Source organism: Malaya genurostris, chromosome 3 (genome assembly GCF_030247185.1).
Source record: "Malaya genurostris strain Urasoe2022 chromosome 3, Malgen_1.1, whole genome shotgun sequence".
NCBI classification, from domain to species: domain Eukaryota; kingdom Metazoa; phylum Arthropoda; class Insecta; order Diptera; family Culicidae; genus Malaya; species Malaya genurostris.
In genome coordinates, this window is record NC_080572.1 from 230,111,520 (window position 1) to 230,132,388 (window position 20,869).

Here is a 20,869-nt window from a genome sequence, read left to right on the forward strand (position 1 = left end):
TCGTACTGGTCATATGAGCACCGAAGACGATGAACGCAGTGGACGTCCAAAAGAGGCTGTTACCGATGAAAACGTGAAAAAAATCCACAAAATGATTTTCAATGACCGTAAAGTGAAGTTGATCGAGTAGCTGACACCCTAAAGATAGCAAAGGAACGTGTTGGACATATTATTCACGAATATTTGGATATGAGAAAGCTTTGTGCAAAATGGGTGCCGCGTGAGCTCACAATCGATCAAAAACAACAACGAATTGATGATTCTGAGCAGTGTTTGGAGCTGTTATATAAAAATGAAACCGATTTTTCGTCGATATATAACAATGGACGAAACATGGCTCCATCACTTCACTCCGGAGTCCAATCGACAGTCAGCTGAGTGGACTGCACGCGACCGGTAAGGTTATGGCGGTACGGTTATGGCGTCTGTATTTTGGGATTCGCATGGTATAATTTTCATCGACTACCTTGAAAAGGGAAAAACCATCAACAGTGACTATTATATAGCGTTATTAGAGCGATTGAAGGACGAAATTAAAAAAAAACGGCCTCATTTGAAGAAGAAAAAAGTTTTGTTTCATTAAGACAATGCACCGTGTCACAAGTCGATGAAAACCATGCTGGAATTGAACGAATTGGGCTTCGAATTGCTCCCTCATCCACCGTATTCTCCAGATTTGGCCCCCAGTGACTTTTTCCTGTTCTCAGACCTCAAGAGAATGCTCGCTGGTAAAAAATTTAGAAGCAATGAAGAGGTAATCGCTGAAACTGAGGCCTATTTTGAGGCAAAGGACAAATCGTACTACAAAAATGGTATCGAAAAGTTGGAAGATCGCTATAATCGCTGTATCGCCTCTGATGGCAATTATGTTGAATAATAAAAACGAATTTTGGCAAAAAAATGTGTGTTTCTATTAAACGATACGAACTTTTCAGCCGAACTGTTAGATACATTTCTTTGTTTTCGTTGTAACGATGGTTTTGAGATAAACTTTTGACATATTGAACACTGATAAGGTTTGCTTGCGACCCTAAATACGCATATCTCTGGAAATATTTCATCAACACGTGAACTTTTTCGCAGGCTAATGAATGAATATATGTCTGTTCATTGTATAAAATCAATTTCTGGTGATACTACAAATTGTTTAGATCGAAGATGGCGTCGAAAATCCGGATTTGTCAGTAAGAAAACTTGCACTGCTCATAGCGTTCTTAAATCTCTCGACACTCATTTGACAATAATCAAGAAGATAATCCGCCGGGAGCGGAACAATAACGAATGTCAGGAATAACCAGAAGGAAGCAAAGATGAAGCAAACATTGCAGAAGAGATTAAATCTGTCGGTTGAAAATAAAAATGTCTCCAATTTTCGTTCAATGTATGAAGTTGTTCAAGGTGAAAACTGTACTGAACTGAAATGATAAACCAAATGTTACGGCTAAAATCCGGGCTCGCATTTGTATCGCGATTATTTGACTTCCTGCGTTTTCCTGCGTGATAATGGACGATGCAACTTATGCGCTGGTAGGCTTTAAGCAGCTTCCCGGAATGGCTTTTTAAATTGCCATGCAACGGAACAGCATAGGCAAGCTTTTTAGGACAAAGAAAAAGGCCAATTGTTCCAAAAAATATATGGTTTAGCAGGCAATATGCACTTGTGGTCGAGCAAACCAAAAAATCGCCACTACCGGAACGGTAAACATGGGAATATACCATGAAGAATGCGTAAAGAAGCAATTGTTGCCATTCCTACGCAGCCATGACGCTTCCTCGCAATTCTGGGCTGCTTTGGCATCTTGTCACTACGCCAAAGATGATTTGGAATGGTACAAAAAGAATGGAATCCATGTTGTACCGAATCTAGGCGAATCTACCTAACTGGCCGGTATTATACAAATGAGGTACATGTCCTGTAAACGATATAAGCGGAACAATAGTTTCAAAATTGTGTTCTTACTTTACTTTCATTAACCCTTTCAGTCATTTTTCGGATTCCAGCGAAATGAATTTTTCCTGTTGAGACTAAAATCTATTGCATCATATTTTATTCACTCTTTATAGATTTTATTCACTCGTTGGTGAATTGGTATTGATACTCTCTTTTGGATCAACGAGAGACGGAAATGCGTCGTCTTTCTTCGTTTGTTTTGGATGCGATCATTTACAAATGAGACAGTAAAAATACGAATATGAATACGAGACAGTCGCCCTTATTCTGAATAACGACGTATTGATTATTCGATCGAATGTGGTTGAAAAGTTGCACGCGCAAATATATGCAGCGTGTTAAGCCCTTCAACCCCGACTGTGACACTACAGACAATCGAATTGACGTGAATACGAAATAAATTGACACGCTTCATTCAGCATTTTTTCGATATTAAACAGTTCCGAGTGTTTTTTCTGGAATGTTTGAGGCGAAAGGTGCACAAAACAAATAGGTGAAATAATTCTCTAACTGTTTTTAACATAAGTATGCTTTGCAATTTTAAGCAAATTAGCGGAATCTCTCTCTTTCGATGAACAACACATAAAGCGAATTAATTCAACGCATTTAATGCTTGTTGCATGAGAGGGCTAGATTTAAATATTCGCGTCACTTCTCATTCACAACCAAGAATGCGGGGCTGATTCGAGCAAAAATTAAATAAACAAAACGATATATTTAATGTTTTTCTGGCGTGAATATATTTTACTTTACTATGGGACGCCTTTTCAAAATTTGCCAGCTGGGAGAAAGATTTTTGCTCCGTGCCATCGGGAATATGATCAACACTTTATGGTAGAATTTTCAGTAGTATGAGATAACCAAAAAAAACCCAGAATTGAAGGTTTCTGAAATGTCTAGTATCAGTAACGATCATGATGAATTAAGCGATATATCATTCCAGTGTAACCTACTGAGTAGGTATAAAAGGAAAAAAATGACCCACTTCATACATTCTAGCCTGTGCAGTTAAATGAACAGAAAGTTTTGGTCAGTGCACCAAGAGTACGTCATTTCAGAATATAAATTCAGTTCCTGGATTCACATCCAGTAAATCCACATTTGAGCAAAGCAAAGTCTTGGCATTACATTCCTTTTGTGGAATTTGGCCTTTCTGTTTCAACAGATTTCGCAGCCGATTCTTAGTGTACAGAATCATTGCATGGCTAGTACTATGGATCCTACTGACACTAAGAATCCTTCCAGGTCGGGGCTCGAACATACGACAATTGGCTTGTAAGACCAACGTCCTATGCACTGAACCGCCAACCCGGGACATCCACATTTGAGGCAAATAACATTAACAAAATTAAAAAAAAAACGTTGAAAAAACAATCATTTACAACTTTGATCCCCTTATCGGAAAATTTGAAAAGAATATCGGTGGACTTCAATTCAAACATGGCACATCCACTTAAATCGAAATTAAAACCATTTGGCTTAGATTTAGTTTTCTTTAGGACTAATTACCAATTGGAAACTTTTCTAGGATCTACTAAACTGCTCATACTTGAATATCAGTCCCATATGGAAAATCGACATGTCAAGAACAAGACGATTAAAATTTTATTTTCGAATTTTTTTATTTACCTAATGCTAAATCACGGTATTATTACATGAAATATCGGTAATACACCTTCGCTATTCCAATATTGCAACAAAAGAAATTATTGAAATTTGCACTGAATGGGACTGATATGCGGGTACTTTGCATATGGGACAGACATGAGTTGATATTTTTTCACATTTTACCCAACAAACCCTCAACTTTTATTGCAATTTCTGAGAGTATATTGAGAATAAATTGCGTTCCTCAAGCTAACTCAATATTGGCGAAAATCGATATGGGACTGATATGCGAGTATGGGCAGTAAAGACCCTACTGATAAATCGAAAAAATCTCTCTCATTGTGATAAAATATACGTTAGACAAACAAAGAGAACTTTAGATACCCGGTCCAAGTAAAACATAACAGAAATAGGAAAAGCATCCAAGGAATGGGAATTCCCTATCCGAAAATCATGATTTCAATTCTAATGACATAAAAATCTTAAGACCAATTTCCAAGTTAGAAAATTAGGATTCATTCCACTTCTTTACTAAACCGAGACCAAGGATATAAGACTTTTTCGGTTACTACCCACATAGGAGACAAACAAACACACAGAACACTCTTCCTATCCTTCCAGTGACGTGAATATAGTAGAATCAAATGGTGTTGAAACATTATTTGAGTGCATTAGTTAAAACAAACCTTCTGTGTGCTATTAAGCCTCAAATGCTCAGGTTGGGCTCTTATTCGCTTTTCGAACGTCGTGGCGAGCAGTCGCCTTCAATCAGCAGCAGAAGGGAACTGAATTAGTAATTAAATTTCAGAGCTAAATTCAGAACCTTGTTTCTCGCCCATCTGAGTTTTGAACCTCATTTCAGGGTCAGAATTTAGTTCCAGATTTTAAATTTAAATTCAGAATTTAAAATTATTTTTTTCATTAAGGGTAGGAATTATAACTATTGTCTTTTGGGTCCTTTTGAAACCTATGACTCTGAAACTGAATCCTAAATCTGGATTCTGGAACAGCTTTCTTGATTAGGTTCTGAAACTGAAACAGAATTCTGATTCAGGATTTCTGCATTCATTATTTAGAATTCATGAACACAGTCAGGACATGAATTTTAGAACTGACTTCTGAACCAGAATTCAATTCCTGAATTCAGTTTCAGAGCCTGTATGCTGGACCTAAACCGGAACATGGATTCTGGAGATAGATTTTGGAACTGTTAATTAAGGCCATAACTCTGGAGCTAAATTTATGACCTGATTTCTTGATAGGGGTTCCGAACCTTAATTTTGCAACTGAATTCTTAACATGTCCCAGGTTTCAAATTTAGTTTTGGAATTCAGTTCTGGCCCAGAATTTTAGTTCTAGTGTTGCTAAATAAATCGGTTCTTTTTAGAACCATTAAAATATTTCCAAACGATTATGCGAAATTATCCTCTACTACTCTACTGTATTTATTCCATGTATTTTAATTGTATGGTAGAACATGTTTGTCGTGAATAAGTCGTACTTTAGTAAAGATATATCGTTACAATTCTGGGAGGGAAGCAATAAAAGCTGCAAATTTCACACAATATAATACGGAAATGTAGAAGAAGCATGTCAGTTTTATTCGTATTCACGTCATCCAGTTATGTTTGTGACATTACCCACCCGCCTTTTTTCTAGTTGTATTTTCTTTACCTGATTCCGAGATTTTTTTTCCGCACATGCTTGATCGATAAACCATTCACGAAGAAAGTCAAATGATACCAAACTAAACAAACGACTAGGGATGTCGTAATATCGATCGATTAATCGAGTAATCTATTAATAACCCAGATAATCGAGTAATATTTAATTGATTACCTTAAAATGAATATTCGATTATTGAGCTAATCGAATAATTAAAAAAATCCCATCGAATGAATAATCGAGTAATCGAATAATAACCCAGATAATCGAATAAATTTCAATCGATTAGTTTCAAAATTATATTCGATTATTCAATAATCGAGTAATTCGAAATTTCCGACATCCCTACAAACGACATAAACGGGGGTATTTCGTAAAAAAAAATTACGTTATTTGGCTAAATTACGTTATTATGGCTATATTCGGAACGGATGTGAAGAGTAAGTGCAAGAAAATGAAGTTTGAGCTCGTTTAAAAATCCAAGATGGCGGCTTCCGGTTTCTTAATATTCCTTGAAACCCCTTATAATATGGGTATTTTCAGAATGAGATTGATAAGTAGATGTCGGTAAACGATGTTTGAGGTGGTTCTCAAATTCAAGATGGCGACTTCCGGTTTCAATGTGGGTATTGTCGTTCCGTTCCGAAAACACCCATATTGTAAGGGTTTTCAAGGAATATCATTAAACCGGAAGTCGCCATCTTGGATTTCCAAAATACCTCAAACATCATTTTCCGGAATCTACTTTTTAAACCCGTTCCAAAAATATCCATATCAATATTACGTTATTTGGGATTTAGTTCGTAAAAAGAGTTACGTAAAAAGAGGTAACGTATAAAAAGTGTTCCTTATTGAAGGATTGGGTGTAGTTGTTTCAAATCAAAAGGAATCCAAAATATAATGAAAAAAACTTGTGATAGTACAAAACATGGTATCTTATGGATATTTTAGGCATCTTTAGTACCGTTAAGTAATAACTATAATCGTCCAAAGTATAGGTAGTAGGAACACTTTCAAACTTTTAATGCTACATACAAATGTTAATGACTAAATCATACAAAAGCCCACGAAGCGATTATCGAAATGTGTTTAGATAAACTGGACTAAAAGTCTACAATCTTTCTTTTCTCCTTTTTTCCATTAATACAAATGCAAGTCATGAGTGATAGTGGCCGTTACTGAATCGATTTTGAACAACTGACTCCCAATCCATGCTATCTAAACACATTCCTTCAAAAACCACACCCAACTTACTTCGTCATCCTCGGATACCTTCAGCCCATCCAGATTGATGTTAGTCACCTTGGTAATGTTCAGCTTACCGCCGCCCGGTCCCCCAAGCCCTCCTCCAGCTCCAACATCGCCATCGAAGAATTGAATCGTTTCGTTAACAATACTGGACTGCTTGGCGAGCACGGGAACACCATCCGGTTCGGCCCGTCTCGTCGACTCAATGGCAGCACTAAAATTACTACAATCAAAGAAACCACCGCCAGTGACGGAAGTTGAACTGGCCGAGCTGGACTGTCGCTTTGGTATTCCCGAAACGGAAGAACTCGTTGGATTGTTCTGCTTGGGAAAATTGATCCCGCTGCTGTGACCGGCCGAAGAACGCCGAAAGTTCGCATTGGATGTACCACCGGACGGTCCAGACGGCCGTGAAATGTTATCAAATTTTTGTTTGGCTCGTTCGAAGTCGAACATATTGTTAAGTGATTTATCTTTCATCTCGAACGGTGTGTCATTGCTAATGTAACTTGGTTTGGCATCATAGTATGAACCGGACAGAAAGGATGGTTGGGTTTCGTTGGCTCTGTATTTCGACTGCAGCTGGCGTTCGTTATAGTGACGGGTGTTATCGAACAGTTGTTTCAAGTCATTAATGTTTGGCTTGTAGTTGGAGTTGGAGGAAAAGTTGGCTTTGTTGGAGGCCTTATAATTATTTTGATCTTGTAGCGTTTTCGGGCTACATGGGGTTAGGTTAGGTGCATGTGAAATTTCAAAAGCGTCAGCAGCGTCCACAAAGTGATGTGATTGTTTATGGAAATGTTTAACGCACATCTACGAATCAAGCCTACGGGGTTATCTAGTTTAGGGTAGGAAATTACCTTGTCTGTAAATGTTGGATCTGCACCTGAAGACCTTCCGTCTGGCCGGACAGTTCTTCGTTGGTTCGCTGTAAGCGACGAACATGATTGCAGGCAGAGTCCAACTCGTCTTCTGCACCCGCTAGCTCACGTTTCAGTTCTTCGACGCGGGAACGTAGCCGTTTTACCTCCGTTTCGTACTGTTCGGCACGTCGTACCGCATGCCCAAGCTCCGTGTTCGCCTCCGACAGCATTTTCTTCATTTTGCTATGCGAATGACGAATGTCGCTAATTTCCTGCAATTTATAGATTCGACAAATTATTTTTCAAACAATGTAATACACAGATTTATCACCTTATTTTTGTCCATTAGCTCCTGCTGCATTGCTCGGAACTCAGACTCACTGCTGCTACCCGGTGGACGCCCCTTACGCTCCAGACGCTCTTGAAGATCGTGACATTCTGCCCGGAGTTTTTTGTTCTCTCGTTCGAGATTCAGTTTTTCCGTCTCGAGACGCTCCCGTTTTCCCCATTCGGCTGCATTTTCCGCCTGCATGCGCTCCAACTAAAATAAACAAATTTTATTTATCTATAGGTCCCTCCCACAGGAATTCAACTTTACTTCTGTTCTCAAATCGCACAATCTCCTCTCCAGTGTTTCTCTAGCAGCCACTTCTTCCTGCAGGGAGTTGTTCGTAATTCTCATTTCAACTCGATGCTGCTCCTGAAGCGTCAGTAGCTCACGAACTGCATCCTGTTTGGCGGCACGCAACTCTTCACATTTGTCCCTCAGTTCTTGCATGTCCTGCCGAAACTTTTCGAAATTTAAATGAATAGTATTTTTCTCCTCTCGCTCAATCTGGATGGTCTTCTGGGCATCTTCGAGTCGCAGTTGCAACATGGAGATCTTTTGCATCAGATAGTCCTCATCGTAATCATCCTTCGACAGCTGCTGAATCAGTCTTCTTTCCTCTGCAACCTGCTCGCTTTTATCCTTGAATTCTACGGAATGTTTTGGCATGGCGCCCCCTTGCAGAATGTACTCCTCCACATCCAAATCATCCTGTCCGCTATCGTCCGGCAGATTGTTCAGCTTTGTCACCAGTCCGTCGTCGCTGTTGACGTTTTTCAGTCCATCCGATGAAATGTCCGGCGAACCGTTGTTGTCCCGTCCATCCCGTTCCGGTTCGTCTGCCGCGTCCAGACTGGCCTTGTTGAACTGCCCGGCATGTTTCATCATCAGCATATGCACTTTTTCCATCTCCTTTTTTAGCTGCCCGATTTGAATTTCAAGTTCGCATTTTTCCCGCTTGTAGGAATTGGACTCTTTGATGGCGGACTCGAGACTGCTGCGCAGCTGTTTGGCCTCCTCCCGGGCCTTGTTACGCTCCGTGCGGACCTGTAATGGAGGAGTTTTGAATGTTTGAGGAAAAAAACAGTAGCGGAAACGGATTTCATCATTTCAGTGAATGTTATTCATATTCTGTTCCTTTTTTAGTGACGGAATTAACCTCTATGGTAGACAAAAGTTGACCGGTGTCTTTCTCCAGCTCTATCAAAGCTTCCTCCAAGGAACTACGCATGGCTATTTGATCGATAAAACGGTGACAATATCCGCAATGAGCAGACTTTTATTGTGAAAGCGACTGACTCGAAGAAAAACTGTTTATCAAATGAAACAAGCAAAAAATGTCCAAGCAGAAGGATGGAGCAACGAAAACAAATTTGCATATACACCTACAACCCACAATACATGGAAGGTTCCGTAGGAAAACTTGCTACCCTTAATGCTAACTGGAGAGGGTGAACCTCTTCTACGGTGAAATTTTTTCCATTATTCAAATAAAAGTACCAGAAAGTATAACATTTATAGCAAAAATCGGAAAGAAGAACACAGATTCCATGTTTCCAACGAATAGTGCACTATCAATCATTCTCCTGTATAGACACTCGTCACGCAAGCTAAACATTTGAGTTTAATATATTTCGTTCCTAAATTTCGTTTTTTAAATTCTGTTTTAGGTGCCCCAATTGTATTTTGTACTCTTCCTGTGTGGTGGTCATCCGTGTGTACTCACCTTACTCCATTTTTCCCTCCAGTTAGCGGTGCAATCGGACCACCATTTCATGGTCTTTTCCATCTGGGCTGCCCGAGCTCGAGCTTCTTCTAGTTCACGCAAACGTTGAGACTGAAATGATAAAACAAACATATTGATAAAATAAACATATTGATATTATATTGAGTATATTTTAAGGAATATAAGTTGTGTGTGTAATTGATCATAAAGAATTTTATATTTCGGAATAGGGATTCACAAAAAAAATTGCCATAGGGAAACACGAATATAAAATTCCCCATAACTAACAATACTAGCTCTCAGACAATCTATTTGTTTTTTGATTCTTCTTCGACTATCCAGTGCATAGCGGCCCAAATTGGATCGCTATGGCAACTCAGTCGTTAAACTGAAACCACTAAACAAATGTAAAAATATTTAAAATCTTTGCTGATATGTCGAGCGAAACGAGATGATGACTTGTTGATCGCCGGTAGCAAGTAATTATTTTGGGGCTTTAGGTTACAGCTTGAATAACAACGCAGTAAAGAAAGAAAATGAAGTTTTCAAATTTGATCAGTATCTAGCAGGAAAAACAGATTGAAAAAGGACGGGGACTCGAACCCGTAGCTAGCTCCTAACTTGGGAAATTGTTTTGCCATTTAAACTGTCCTGCATATGAAATACTTGAAGAAAAGGCCCATTCATTAGAAGAACCAAGCATGTTTCGCTTTACTTGGCCACCACAGCATTCAATTTTAGTCCTATATCTATGGAACAACAGTCAAGAGAAGGCTTTCTTCGTTATTCTGCTGAGTTGAGATTTTGTTTTTGTCTCTTTTGCTGCCTATTTGGTTCGAGCCCCATCTCTGTGGTAACATTTTCGCGGTTTTCATTACAGCTATGCTGATTAAATTAAAAAACAAGCTCAAGATGGCTCTACGTCTTAACAAAACTAAAAAAATCGTGGAAAATGAAGTACTTTTCCGTTAGCCGGGCGCAAGAAAAAGTATGCCCACCACGGTTTGCTTTGATGCGTGAACAACTCAAATCCTGCTGCCGCTATCTTTCTAACTAATTTGAATGTAACTTACTACGGTAAATGTACCTAATTAAGGTAAATGCACCTAACTTTGAGTACACCCGACAAGCAAAGCGGTTACAGGTTTATAAATGTTCCTTCACATAAATATCAATGTCAATAAAACAAAACCGCTTACGTTCGGGACAGAAGAAACCAAGTACAGTATTTTACAGTGAACAATAGAACGACCTCGAAATGAGTGAACCAAACGAACAAAAGCTACCGCCGACACGAAAGAATACAATTGTTATTGACTTCAGGCAGTGCAAAATTCGACATTCGATACGAGAACTTGAAGGTTTGCTTAAAAAGCAAATGCATCTTAACATTAAACGTGTGCATTTACGTCAATGCAATAAGACAAATAATGCTGTTTACATCCAGTTTTATAAAGAGTTGGATGCAATTCAATTCGGAAAACACAATAATAATGTGCATTATGTGGAGCACGAGAACATTAAGTACAACATTTCCCGGTATTCTAAATGGCGTACGTTTGTTAGCTTGAAGAGGCCTATACCTTCTTATGTAACTTTCGGTCAGGATACAAGAATCCCGTGCAAATCACTTGTTACCTATGACAATCAGATGGCCACATGTCAATATTGCCAAAAAGCTGTTCACTACGGTAAGCCATGTGATAAACTGGACAAGGGGACAACCACACCAAACGACAACGGTGCTTCCTTTACACCAACCCCAAGCAACCACAGTACACCTGTGACAGCCACCAACAACAATGAAGCATCCCCTTCAACGAAACCATCAGTATCCTCTGTAGAACAAAGTACACCAGCTGCAGTTAACAACTTACCCTCCAACCAACTAGCAATTGCAACCAATATACAACAAGGTGCATCTACAGCAACTTGCAATGAAACCAACAACAATACCATCGATGCGGCAATGGATGACGAGACGAACCACGAACGAAGTGCCCCTCAATCCTCGCAGGAGGGAAATGGAAGCTCAATCGGCCACGTAAAGCATGTACGCAAATAGGTCTAAATAAAAATATCCTTTAAATAATAAAAAGTGACGTAGCCACATAACCGATGCCAAGATGACGTGGTGACGCCGGTTGAGTTGGAGGCGGCGGCCTCTCACAAGCAAATCTGTAATCCACCAATTGCACAGTGGTTCAAAAATTGAATTTTACGCTCTTAATTGAAAACACGTGGTTTTTGAGGTACAATATCTTCAGCAAAGTTGCTCAGAATGATAGGCACCATCTTTTGAAAAATAAATATGATTAATCCCCCTTAAAAGTGAAATAAAAATATTATTTTAGCTCAGGGTCAACATAAAGGCTAAGTAACTTCGACAAAGTTGTGCAGAAAGTCATTTTAAACAAATTTGTAGAAGGGACTACATCCGTAACTTGAGTGTAATTTATGATATAATGTATTTTCTGAAAAGAGTGTCCTAAAATAAGTTTTTGTAAGAAAACTCATATATTTTTAAATTCCATGAGTTTTTCATGTTATACAAAGTTTTTCATCATGAAAAACTACACAACTTTCTAGAATATACTATGCCGCTATCATTTTAGTTTAACGAAATAGACCCATTTGTCATGTTTTTTTTTTACATAATTCTAACTCGTCTATCATCAAAAGCCGCAGAAAGGTGCAGATGAGACCACTTACATATAAAACTAGGTACTTCAAAAGATCTTTCATACCGTGAATTACTCGTCTGCGATCGTCTGCAGGCGAGATATGTTCTTTTCAAATATCCTTGTCCTTGACATTTGCAATGATTTATAGTTTTGTGTGTGCATGTTCATTGATTGACAGTTTCACTCAGAGCAAATACGATGGTTCTAGAGTACATTTATTATACATTTGTTGTGGGCTATTTAATTTATTACTTCTTGGTATTAGTGAAATTGGAATTAAGGCAAATTTCATGGCCGTCATTTTGATGTTTTATACCGTAGCATTCATTGAAATCAAATAAACTCCAATACACAAAAAACGAAGAAATGTGGACTTTTATAATTCAGTTTAAGAGCGGGTCATTTTGCCGAATAGGTCATTTCGCCGAAAGGGTCATTTCGTCGAAAGGGTCATATCGCCGAAAGTCGTTTCACCGAAAGGGTCATTTCACCGAAAGGGTCATTTCACCGATCATGTCTCCTGTATGTTACACACAAAGCACAATGCCGCCGAGGCGACGCCGGCTGAGTCGGCCGCCGTCCCACCGTCGGAAGCGGCGGCCTCTTGCATACAAACTTGTAACTGCCTCGTTTGCCCGGTCTACTCAAAGCTAGGTTTCTTTGCTTTACTTAGGTCCGAACGAGCGGTAACGAGGTCGGGCAGCACATGAACCAAAACGATATGGCGTAGGCGCATTAGATATTTTTTTCATTTTCACTTAATAAACGGAAAATACCACATACATTTGTATGGTAGATACACCTATGCAATTGCTTTGATGCTTAGAAGCTAATAGTCAACAAGTTTTCTTGGGAGCTACGTTCTGAGTTTCATAAATCAATCTATATTCAAGAGTGCAAGAATCAATCTTTATTCAAAAAGTACAATTGTAGGTCAACAAAACGGGTATTAACGCTATCATCTTTCATTTGTCTTTATTTTAAATCAATTGCAATTACAGATTTTAAGACGCTTTCAGGACTCGGCGAAATGGCATTCGGCGAAGTGGCTCATTCGGCGAAATGGCTTTCGGTAAAACGGCTTTCGGCGAAATGACCCTGATCCATTCAGTTTCAGAACGTATGCATAAGTTTTGATGTAATGAAACAGATTTATACAAAAATAACGATGAATATAAAATAAAATGATAAATATCACTTAATTTAGTTTAATAACTTTTATAAATCATAGAGTCTTTCGCAAAAACTGAGTTTATTTCAAGGCGATTCTTATGTTTTCTATACATTCAAAATAGAAATAAAAGCGCATGAAGTGTTTACATTCAAAAAAAGCCTCAAACTGAAAATTCGTGCAATTTTTTAAATAAAAAATACACCTTTTTATTTTCCAATTTAACTCATAAGATTTCATTTGAACAAAGCAATGAAAAATCTCATGGAGGGAATTTTATCGTTGTAGGGCTTCGGAGGATATATCCAAGTAGTTGGAGGATAAGTTTTCAGCGGTTTGAAAAACAACAAATAACCATTAAAAGTTCTAGATTATACTCAGCTCTCGACTTCTATAAAAAATATAAATAAAAGATTTTGAAAAATTTTTTTTTTAATCGACTCTGAGACTTTTTGAGATTTCCGAAATTTTTTGTTGATACCAAATGTCTTAGAATTGTCTGAAACGTCGGGATCTAGTGTGATCTTGGGCAATTTTTTTTTCAACATCGACTCTGGGACTGAACAAATTTGAGATTTCCGAAATCAAAAATTTATTTCAATGCCAAAATTCTTAGAATTGCTTGAAATGACGAGATAACACCAGATCTCGACGTTTCAGGCAATTGTAAGATATTCGGTATCGAAAATAAATTCGGAAATCTCGAAAATTCCCAGAGCTGTTTTGAAAAATAATTTGATTGAAAAAATCTCGATTTTGGGAATCTCAGCTGCAGGAGTCGTTTTTTCCTAAAATAAATTTTCGAGATGACACTAAATCGCGATGTTCCATGCAATTCTAAGACATTTGGTATCAAAAATAAGTTCAAGATCGAACATTTTCAAACCTTAACCACCGGGCGGCACCATAGGGACTTTTTTGAGGTGCTCAAACTTTCGAGCACCACCGCTTTACGAAATTAGAGATAATCCTAAAATATTGCCACCCTAATAAACAATCACTAAAATTTGGCAATTTTGAAATTTTGCCTCATCAGAGTTATTAGTTTTAAAATTATTTTTGAGAAATATGAGCAATAATCACGATCAAGTGGCTGCCACTTCCGGTTCTGGAGATATACTGGTATAAGTGACGTAACCGACAAAACGCGTGTTTCTTTCTATCCACACTTTTTTCAGAAAGTAAGCAATGACCAAGCTCAAATGTATTTTTGCTAATACTGTTGGTGTCGAGGATGTTATCGAATATGCGACGTAAGCGTTGAGTCACGCTTATCTGAGCTATACCGACGCTGGCCACGTCCGAATGCATATCTACTCGGATAGAAATATTCGAAAAATATTATCATTTGTTTATTGCTTTGGGTAGCCGGCTACCGTGAATAAAGACTGTCCCAGAAAGTATGGACGCAACCAAAAACCGCTGCCATTTCGCAATGGTTCAGAATCCGTCAATTTTTATGGCTGCGTCCTGTTGTTTACACTCTTCTCTAACCACTTGTGCAATTGTTTATTCGTTTTCATTAGTTTGTTTCGAAATGCGTGGACTTTCAGCAGAACAACGTTGAAAATGATTTTATCGCGTTTTGTATGAATGTGTGCTTCCTACTAAAATACAAAATTCATTCCGAAACTCGTAAAACTCGGGACAGCTGGCTGTCGGAAGGTTTGCTATGAATTCATACATTTAATTCATTGTGTTATGTTTTTTAATTGACTGTCGTAATGCTGGCAAGATATCACTAGATTATCATCAATAGAACAACAACACCTTACGCGGTACGAAGTAATCTACTCCCTAACCAAAATAATAGAATACCAAATGGATTCTTTTCGCAGTCTAATTTACATACGTCCTAGTTAAGCCCGGTCGCAGGAAATATCTGCACGGTTAAAAACTTCACGAGCGCGTCCTAAACTTTGCGTTTAACCCGAACGAAAATAGATCCATTGATCAAACGTTCCCCGAATAATCGACGGAGTTTAGTTTAGCCCGATTTCCAGTAAGAAGAAATTTATTAAGACATTGCAGTTGAGAAAAATAAGAAGTATCTACGCGAGATGAAATATCACAACTGAGAAAAAATATAACCCGCAGATGGGTTTGTAGTCATTTTTACACTCTCAGCTTAAATCACACGATTGGCTCGTAAATTTTCACACATTCCATTTCAATATGATAACACCGACAATGATATGCAGATGGCGCTTCGATCGTACATAGTTTAATTTTGGACGATAAATTCTCAGTACCGGTCGCTTGAACATTTTTTAGTTTCGCGAATCAGCATTATTCAATAAATAACACTTTTCACTAATCAACTTGCTACAGCTGCACTATCACTCAAAATATCTGTTTCGACTAATTAGGGTAAGGGCTCCCTATTTCATCTCAGCTCCAATTTCCATCTCATTCCTTCACCTCATAACTTTGAACATTAATCATATCTTTAAACGTATCTGAACAAAACTGTGGAACGTTTTAAAACATTTATTCTAAGTTTTGCCACACTTTCCAATTGAAAAAAAAATAGTTAAAAAACCTTCAACGATCGCTTTTTTCATTTAAAATAAACTCACTTTTTGATTTAGGAATCACTTTCGTCTGAAGTTTTACAATTCATCATGTTTCTGAATATTTACTAATCAATTCGTCTCAAAACATGATCACTATTTCACATAGTTACACTACTATTCAATGTTGGATGACTTTATAGTTAGTAATGTTCACTTTCCACTTGTTTATTCAACAATTAAAGACTTTTGAAATTACCTGATAAGCAATAAAAGCAATGAAAAATATGAGATGAAAATTTGCACTTAATTCACTTGATTGCGCTTTTTTTTCATCTCATTTCGTACGGCAAGGTTGCCAAGTTTTCTCATAATGTTAAATAAAAAAAAAATTTTTTTCTTCTTTAAATTATCATCAACAAGTATTTTTTGGTATCCTTGACATTAGTTTAACTATATCATTGATATTTATATATAAATAAAACTGTTTCGGATTCTAATATTACCAAATAGAGCGTGTTAAATGCTAATCAAATAACCATTGTGGCAAATCTAGTAGCACTGGTTTAAAAGGTAATAAAAAACGATCCAAAATATTTTAAACGTCGAATTGATTCCAAACTGTTTCTTTTAAATATCGTGTGTTGTGTCATAGTTGGCTAAAACCTTTGCAATGGAATCAGGAGCACAGTAGCGAACATATCAGAAGCGTTTTTAGCTGATTTTTTAATTATTATTCTAATTTCCAAGGAATGTGAATCAATTCCCAATGTGGAGCAAGGCGAATTAAGCAGCAATATGAAAAAATCGTTGTGATTTTGGTGGCTAAATCAGGTTTTTAAGGTAACGTCCTTACTAATGAGATGAAATAGGGAGCCCTTACCCTACTTTACTGTAGATTGTTCGATACACATTGAAATTAGACTTTCTCGAGAGCAACACTTAGGCACCGCATCGTACTCCTAGTGATGCCAACTGTCCTCCTGTTAAGCCTAATTTATTTAAAATCTGTTGAAAGTAACGTTTTGGTTTGTACATGTCTGGAATTAGATTAATTTTTTTTCATACTGTTCCAAATTTTTTTAGAATGATTTAAAACTAAAGTAACATGATATTCGATTTCTGTTGAAGTAAAACAATGCTTTGAATTCTGTTTATAAAAAATCAACTTGTTGAACACATCAGTAGCTGACACGTTAGCAGCAACTTGAATTATTTACGTTATCAAAATCGATGGGATTATTACAAGTCAACTTCTAGAACGAAGCAGAACAATTTCATTAGCTATTTGATCGTTTTAAAATAACGGAATTTGTTTCAAAAATATTTTTGTTTTTTTTTTAATTGCTCGACATTCAATCAATAAAATCAGTTGAAAGAACTAAAACGCTTCTTATATTCGACTCACGTAAAAACGCTAAACTGACGGCATGAAAAATTCAACTAGATTTTTTTTTGTTTTAACCACAAGTTCTGTTGTTTTGAAAACAAAAATGACAGTTTAGGAAAAAAAATCAATTAGTGGTATTGAATTTTAATCAATCGAATCCAGAGCAAAACAACTAATTTTTTAGTTGTATGGCGATCGCGGGTTGTTCTGTGCGCTGTAATTGGAATAAAACTCAAAAACCAGTTCAAGTTTATATTTTTTCAAAGCATTTTAACTCGATTTGGGGTAATTTATCATTCCGGTCTAATATTCATCCGTGTCTGTTTGGCAACATATATTCCATTGATATCCTTCTAGATTAACAGGACGAAAGATCTTTGACGCCGTTCTTGCATTTGGCTTTCCATCCGTACCATGCCGAGTAACCATGTCGGGCATAGATTTTGTTGGCGCAAGTTACTGCTTGACTAATATCATCGGTTAAGAACGCTGTACCGAAAAATATAACATAATTTTTTTGTTCGCAGTTGTAACAGTAAACAGATCTGTAAGCTTACCAGAACAGGCGATACGGCAATCATTTCCGGCCGATTGGAATCCGGGGGTGCTGCACCAGTAGTTATTGTTGATTTGAAACAATCCGTAATCGGTAGATCCGTTCTTATTCTTATTGGTGGCGGTCGTACGCAAGCCACTCTCGGCCTTCGCCAGACAGACGAAGTTGTTCACTTTGGACCTATCGAAACCGTATTTGGTACGGAGTAGCCGAGCTAATTCACACTCGCCGAATGTTTTGGCCTGGGATCCCTGGAACACTGCCAAGGTAGCAACAATGGCCACCAGAACGGATAACGGCTGCATGACTGTTTCTTCGAATTGCAAGATCGATATTAAATTGCTACAGACAGGTTCTACTGGGCTTTTAAGATGATATTCCAACTCGCCCGTTGTGTTTAATCAAATGGTTTAGAATTCTGTTGTGGACTGTAGTATTGAAATTTTTACTTATTTGTGAATATATAAAATTGAGCATAATGGTCGCACGTGTTGTTTGTCCAGCTATTCAAATATTTTCAAAATAGGACAGGATACCTCTTAATTAAAATAGACAGGGTGGTTTGATACAAAATTGGTCAACGTCAACCTGACACATTCTTTTTCCATCATGCATTTAACACATTTGAACGCTTTTCCTTTTTTAAGATGTGAGTAGCATTACGACTACACTTTGATTTTTACATTTATTCTTCCGTTGTGAAAATGACATCGAAGCAAGTTGAGCAACGCGGAAAAATTTTGCTTGCGCGTCACGAAAAATCAAAGTACTCGCACACCAAGTTAGTAACATCAACTGGCACCTGTGTAATGCGAGTGTTCGGAGAACGTTTGTCGACATCCATGAAGACTAATTAAATGGGTTGAGGTTCTTGGTCTATCAAACCAAACCCTTCATCACGGTTCCACAGAAGTGTCTCTCTACTGTAGTGGCAGCTAGTTGAATCTAGCCAAAATTTGATGAATCGTAACAAAACTTTCACTTCTGAAAGAGAAGAGTTTTCCAAACGAAGCACCACCAAGCACAATGAATCTTAAATGTCTTTACCCAATGAATGGTAGGAAAGAAAATAGGTCTATGTTTGGGTATGGTTAATGGGTGCTTAATATGAGGCCTTTGACAGTGAAAAGTGTATATTATGGTACCAACAAAATTGCAGCTTTTGATTTCCTACAGGAGCAGTGCACCAAAGCTTCAGCACAGTTTGCTTTCATATCACGTCCAAGACAGTGATGATCGAAACAAAATAAAACAATACAACACAGGGTATGAACAATAAGACGATTTTGAAATGAGTGAACGCAACAAATAAAATACAAATACGAACAATTCCGTCGATGTTGACTACAAACAGCCTCGCTTTCAACCTGTGAGACAATAATTGAAAACCTTTGTTTAAGGAACAAATGTATCTCGATTAAAGAAAGAAACGTTTACTACAGTTAAATAAAATGAATAGCGTAATCTATATTCAGTTCTCTACACTGCTTAAGCTCTAAGATGCCAAGGGTATTTTCTAATCTTAATTAACGACTAACTTAAAACTAGAATAGTATCATTAGACTATGTCATCTTGGGTTCTCGTAAATCCAGCTTTCAGCTGGCGATCGGCAGTGGTCGATGAATTGAGTGTTGCATGAGTCTTCCAGATGGCGTTGGTAAATACCTATGCTGGCCGCATCCTTCGATCCGTGTGGGTCTGCGGGAAACACCCCCAGGCTACGAAGGCCCGGCGGGTGGCATACTGGTTTTCGACTGGAGCGGTCTTCCGTGGGCGGTGATGGTGATGTTACGGAAGAGAATGAAAAAGAAAGTAAATATTGTGGAAACGGGGTAAAAAGAGGATGTGGGAACAAAATGTCTGAAAACGACAGAAATCTAATTAGTTGCATCGAGATGGTGAAGAGACAGGGAAGGGGAACGAAAAAGTTAGTGACAAAAAATGATCTTGTTAGTTCCAATGAAGATGTTGGGCAGGGACGGGGATGAAGAGAATCGGGGGGATGTTAGTGTCGAATCTGTGGGTGGAGATTATACTTTCTGATCAAGTCATAGATGTACACGACATGTACATGTGCATGTGTATGATCCTTGCTTCAGCCACTACCGACGAATTCATCCGAAGAACCACGTTGCAGTATGAAGAGATTATTTCCACCCAAAATGAAAAGTCGAAATTTTTTTCTCCCATATCCTCAAAGGCATACGTTTATTACGTATGCGCTTAAAGAAGGCTATAAGTTCTTATGTGACTTTCGGTCAGGAAACAAAAATTCCATGCACACCACTTGTCACCTATGCCCATCAGCTGGCTATATGTAAAATATAGTTAGAAAGCTGCTCACTGCGGTAAGGCCTCCTGCGACACAAAATCATCTACCCTCAAAGACAATAATACTTCCTCCACACCGTCCCAAACAATCACATTACTTTAAGAACAATGTCTTCCATTCGAACTTAAGTTTCTCAAAATATCTTATTTCCGTTTCCGGAAACATGGTGATGCGTGTTAAACAATGAAAATAATGTCACTCTCATTACTCGAAGATGGCTCAACCGAATTTATACTATCTTAGATCTAACATGCCATAAGAATATCCCGATTTTCAGATTCAACATCCGGTAGGGTGCTTAGAATGAAATTGTCAAATTCAAGAGTATTTTTTCATAAGTAATCATGCGACGAAGAGCGAATTCTTCAAATCAAATTCAAATAAAAAGGACCGATAGCCCCCTAAAAATGTGCTGAATTTTATCCAAGTTCGACTTTTGAGTCTAGAATTACAAGGTGATAATTTTTTTCAAAATTTCCAACCGCCATAGAAAATTGTGAAAAAATCCAAGTTAGGCTCAAAACTGATCCAATTTGTTTATTATATTAGTTTATGGACATACGAACTGTCATTTATTTCAAATGGTACAAAACTGATTCATTTCGTAGTTCATGTAGTTGATGGTTGAATGGATCATAGGATCAGAATTAGTAAAAATGACTATTTTTATTTGTTCAAGTCCTGATAGTTTGGTTTTATTTGGTCATTAAAATGACTTTCTAGAATAAGCAATTAAAAAAAAACTTTTTGCCTAAAAGTTGTAAAATTAAATTTTTTGCTACTTGTAAAATAATAACACACAAATTTTTTTCGTGATTATTTTATGCAATTTT

General features: G+C 37.6%; 2 protein-coding genes across 3 annotated transcripts in view; both read right to left on the bottom strand.

Moving 5' to 3' along the window:
* The window catches only part of LOC131433709 (coiled-coil domain-containing protein 102A), a 46,252-nt gene that overhangs the window by 1,172 nt on the left and 24,211 nt on the right, over positions 1-20,869 (bottom strand). Inside the window, exons 2-6 of one of the 2 annotated variants that reach the window (XM_058600257.1) lie at positions 9,390-9,500; positions 7,934-8,710; positions 7,667-7,876; positions 7,333-7,607; positions 6,479-7,190 (exon numbers count right to left, since the gene is read on the bottom strand). In XM_058600257.1, coding sequence (XP_058456240.1) covers positions 6,479-7,190; positions 7,333-7,607; positions 7,667-7,876; positions 7,934-8,710; positions 9,390-9,500 — 2,085 coding nt within the window. The remainder of the gene's footprint in view (positions 1-6,478; positions 7,191-7,332; positions 7,608-7,666; positions 7,877-7,933; positions 8,711-9,389; positions 9,501-20,869) is intronic. The other variant, XM_058600258.1, reaches the window with a different exon arrangement.
* LOC131433712 (lysozyme-like) lies at positions 17,387-18,049 on the bottom strand. The gene is made up of 2 exons (XM_058600262.1): positions 17,705-18,049; positions 17,387-17,636 (listed from the first exon to the last, which is right to left on the bottom strand). The coding sequence occupies exons 1-2, from the start codon at positions 18,006-18,008 to the stop codon at positions 17,506-17,508; spliced, it is 435 nt and encodes a 144-aa protein (XP_058456245.1). The 5' UTR covers positions 18,009-18,049; the 3' UTR covers positions 17,387-17,505.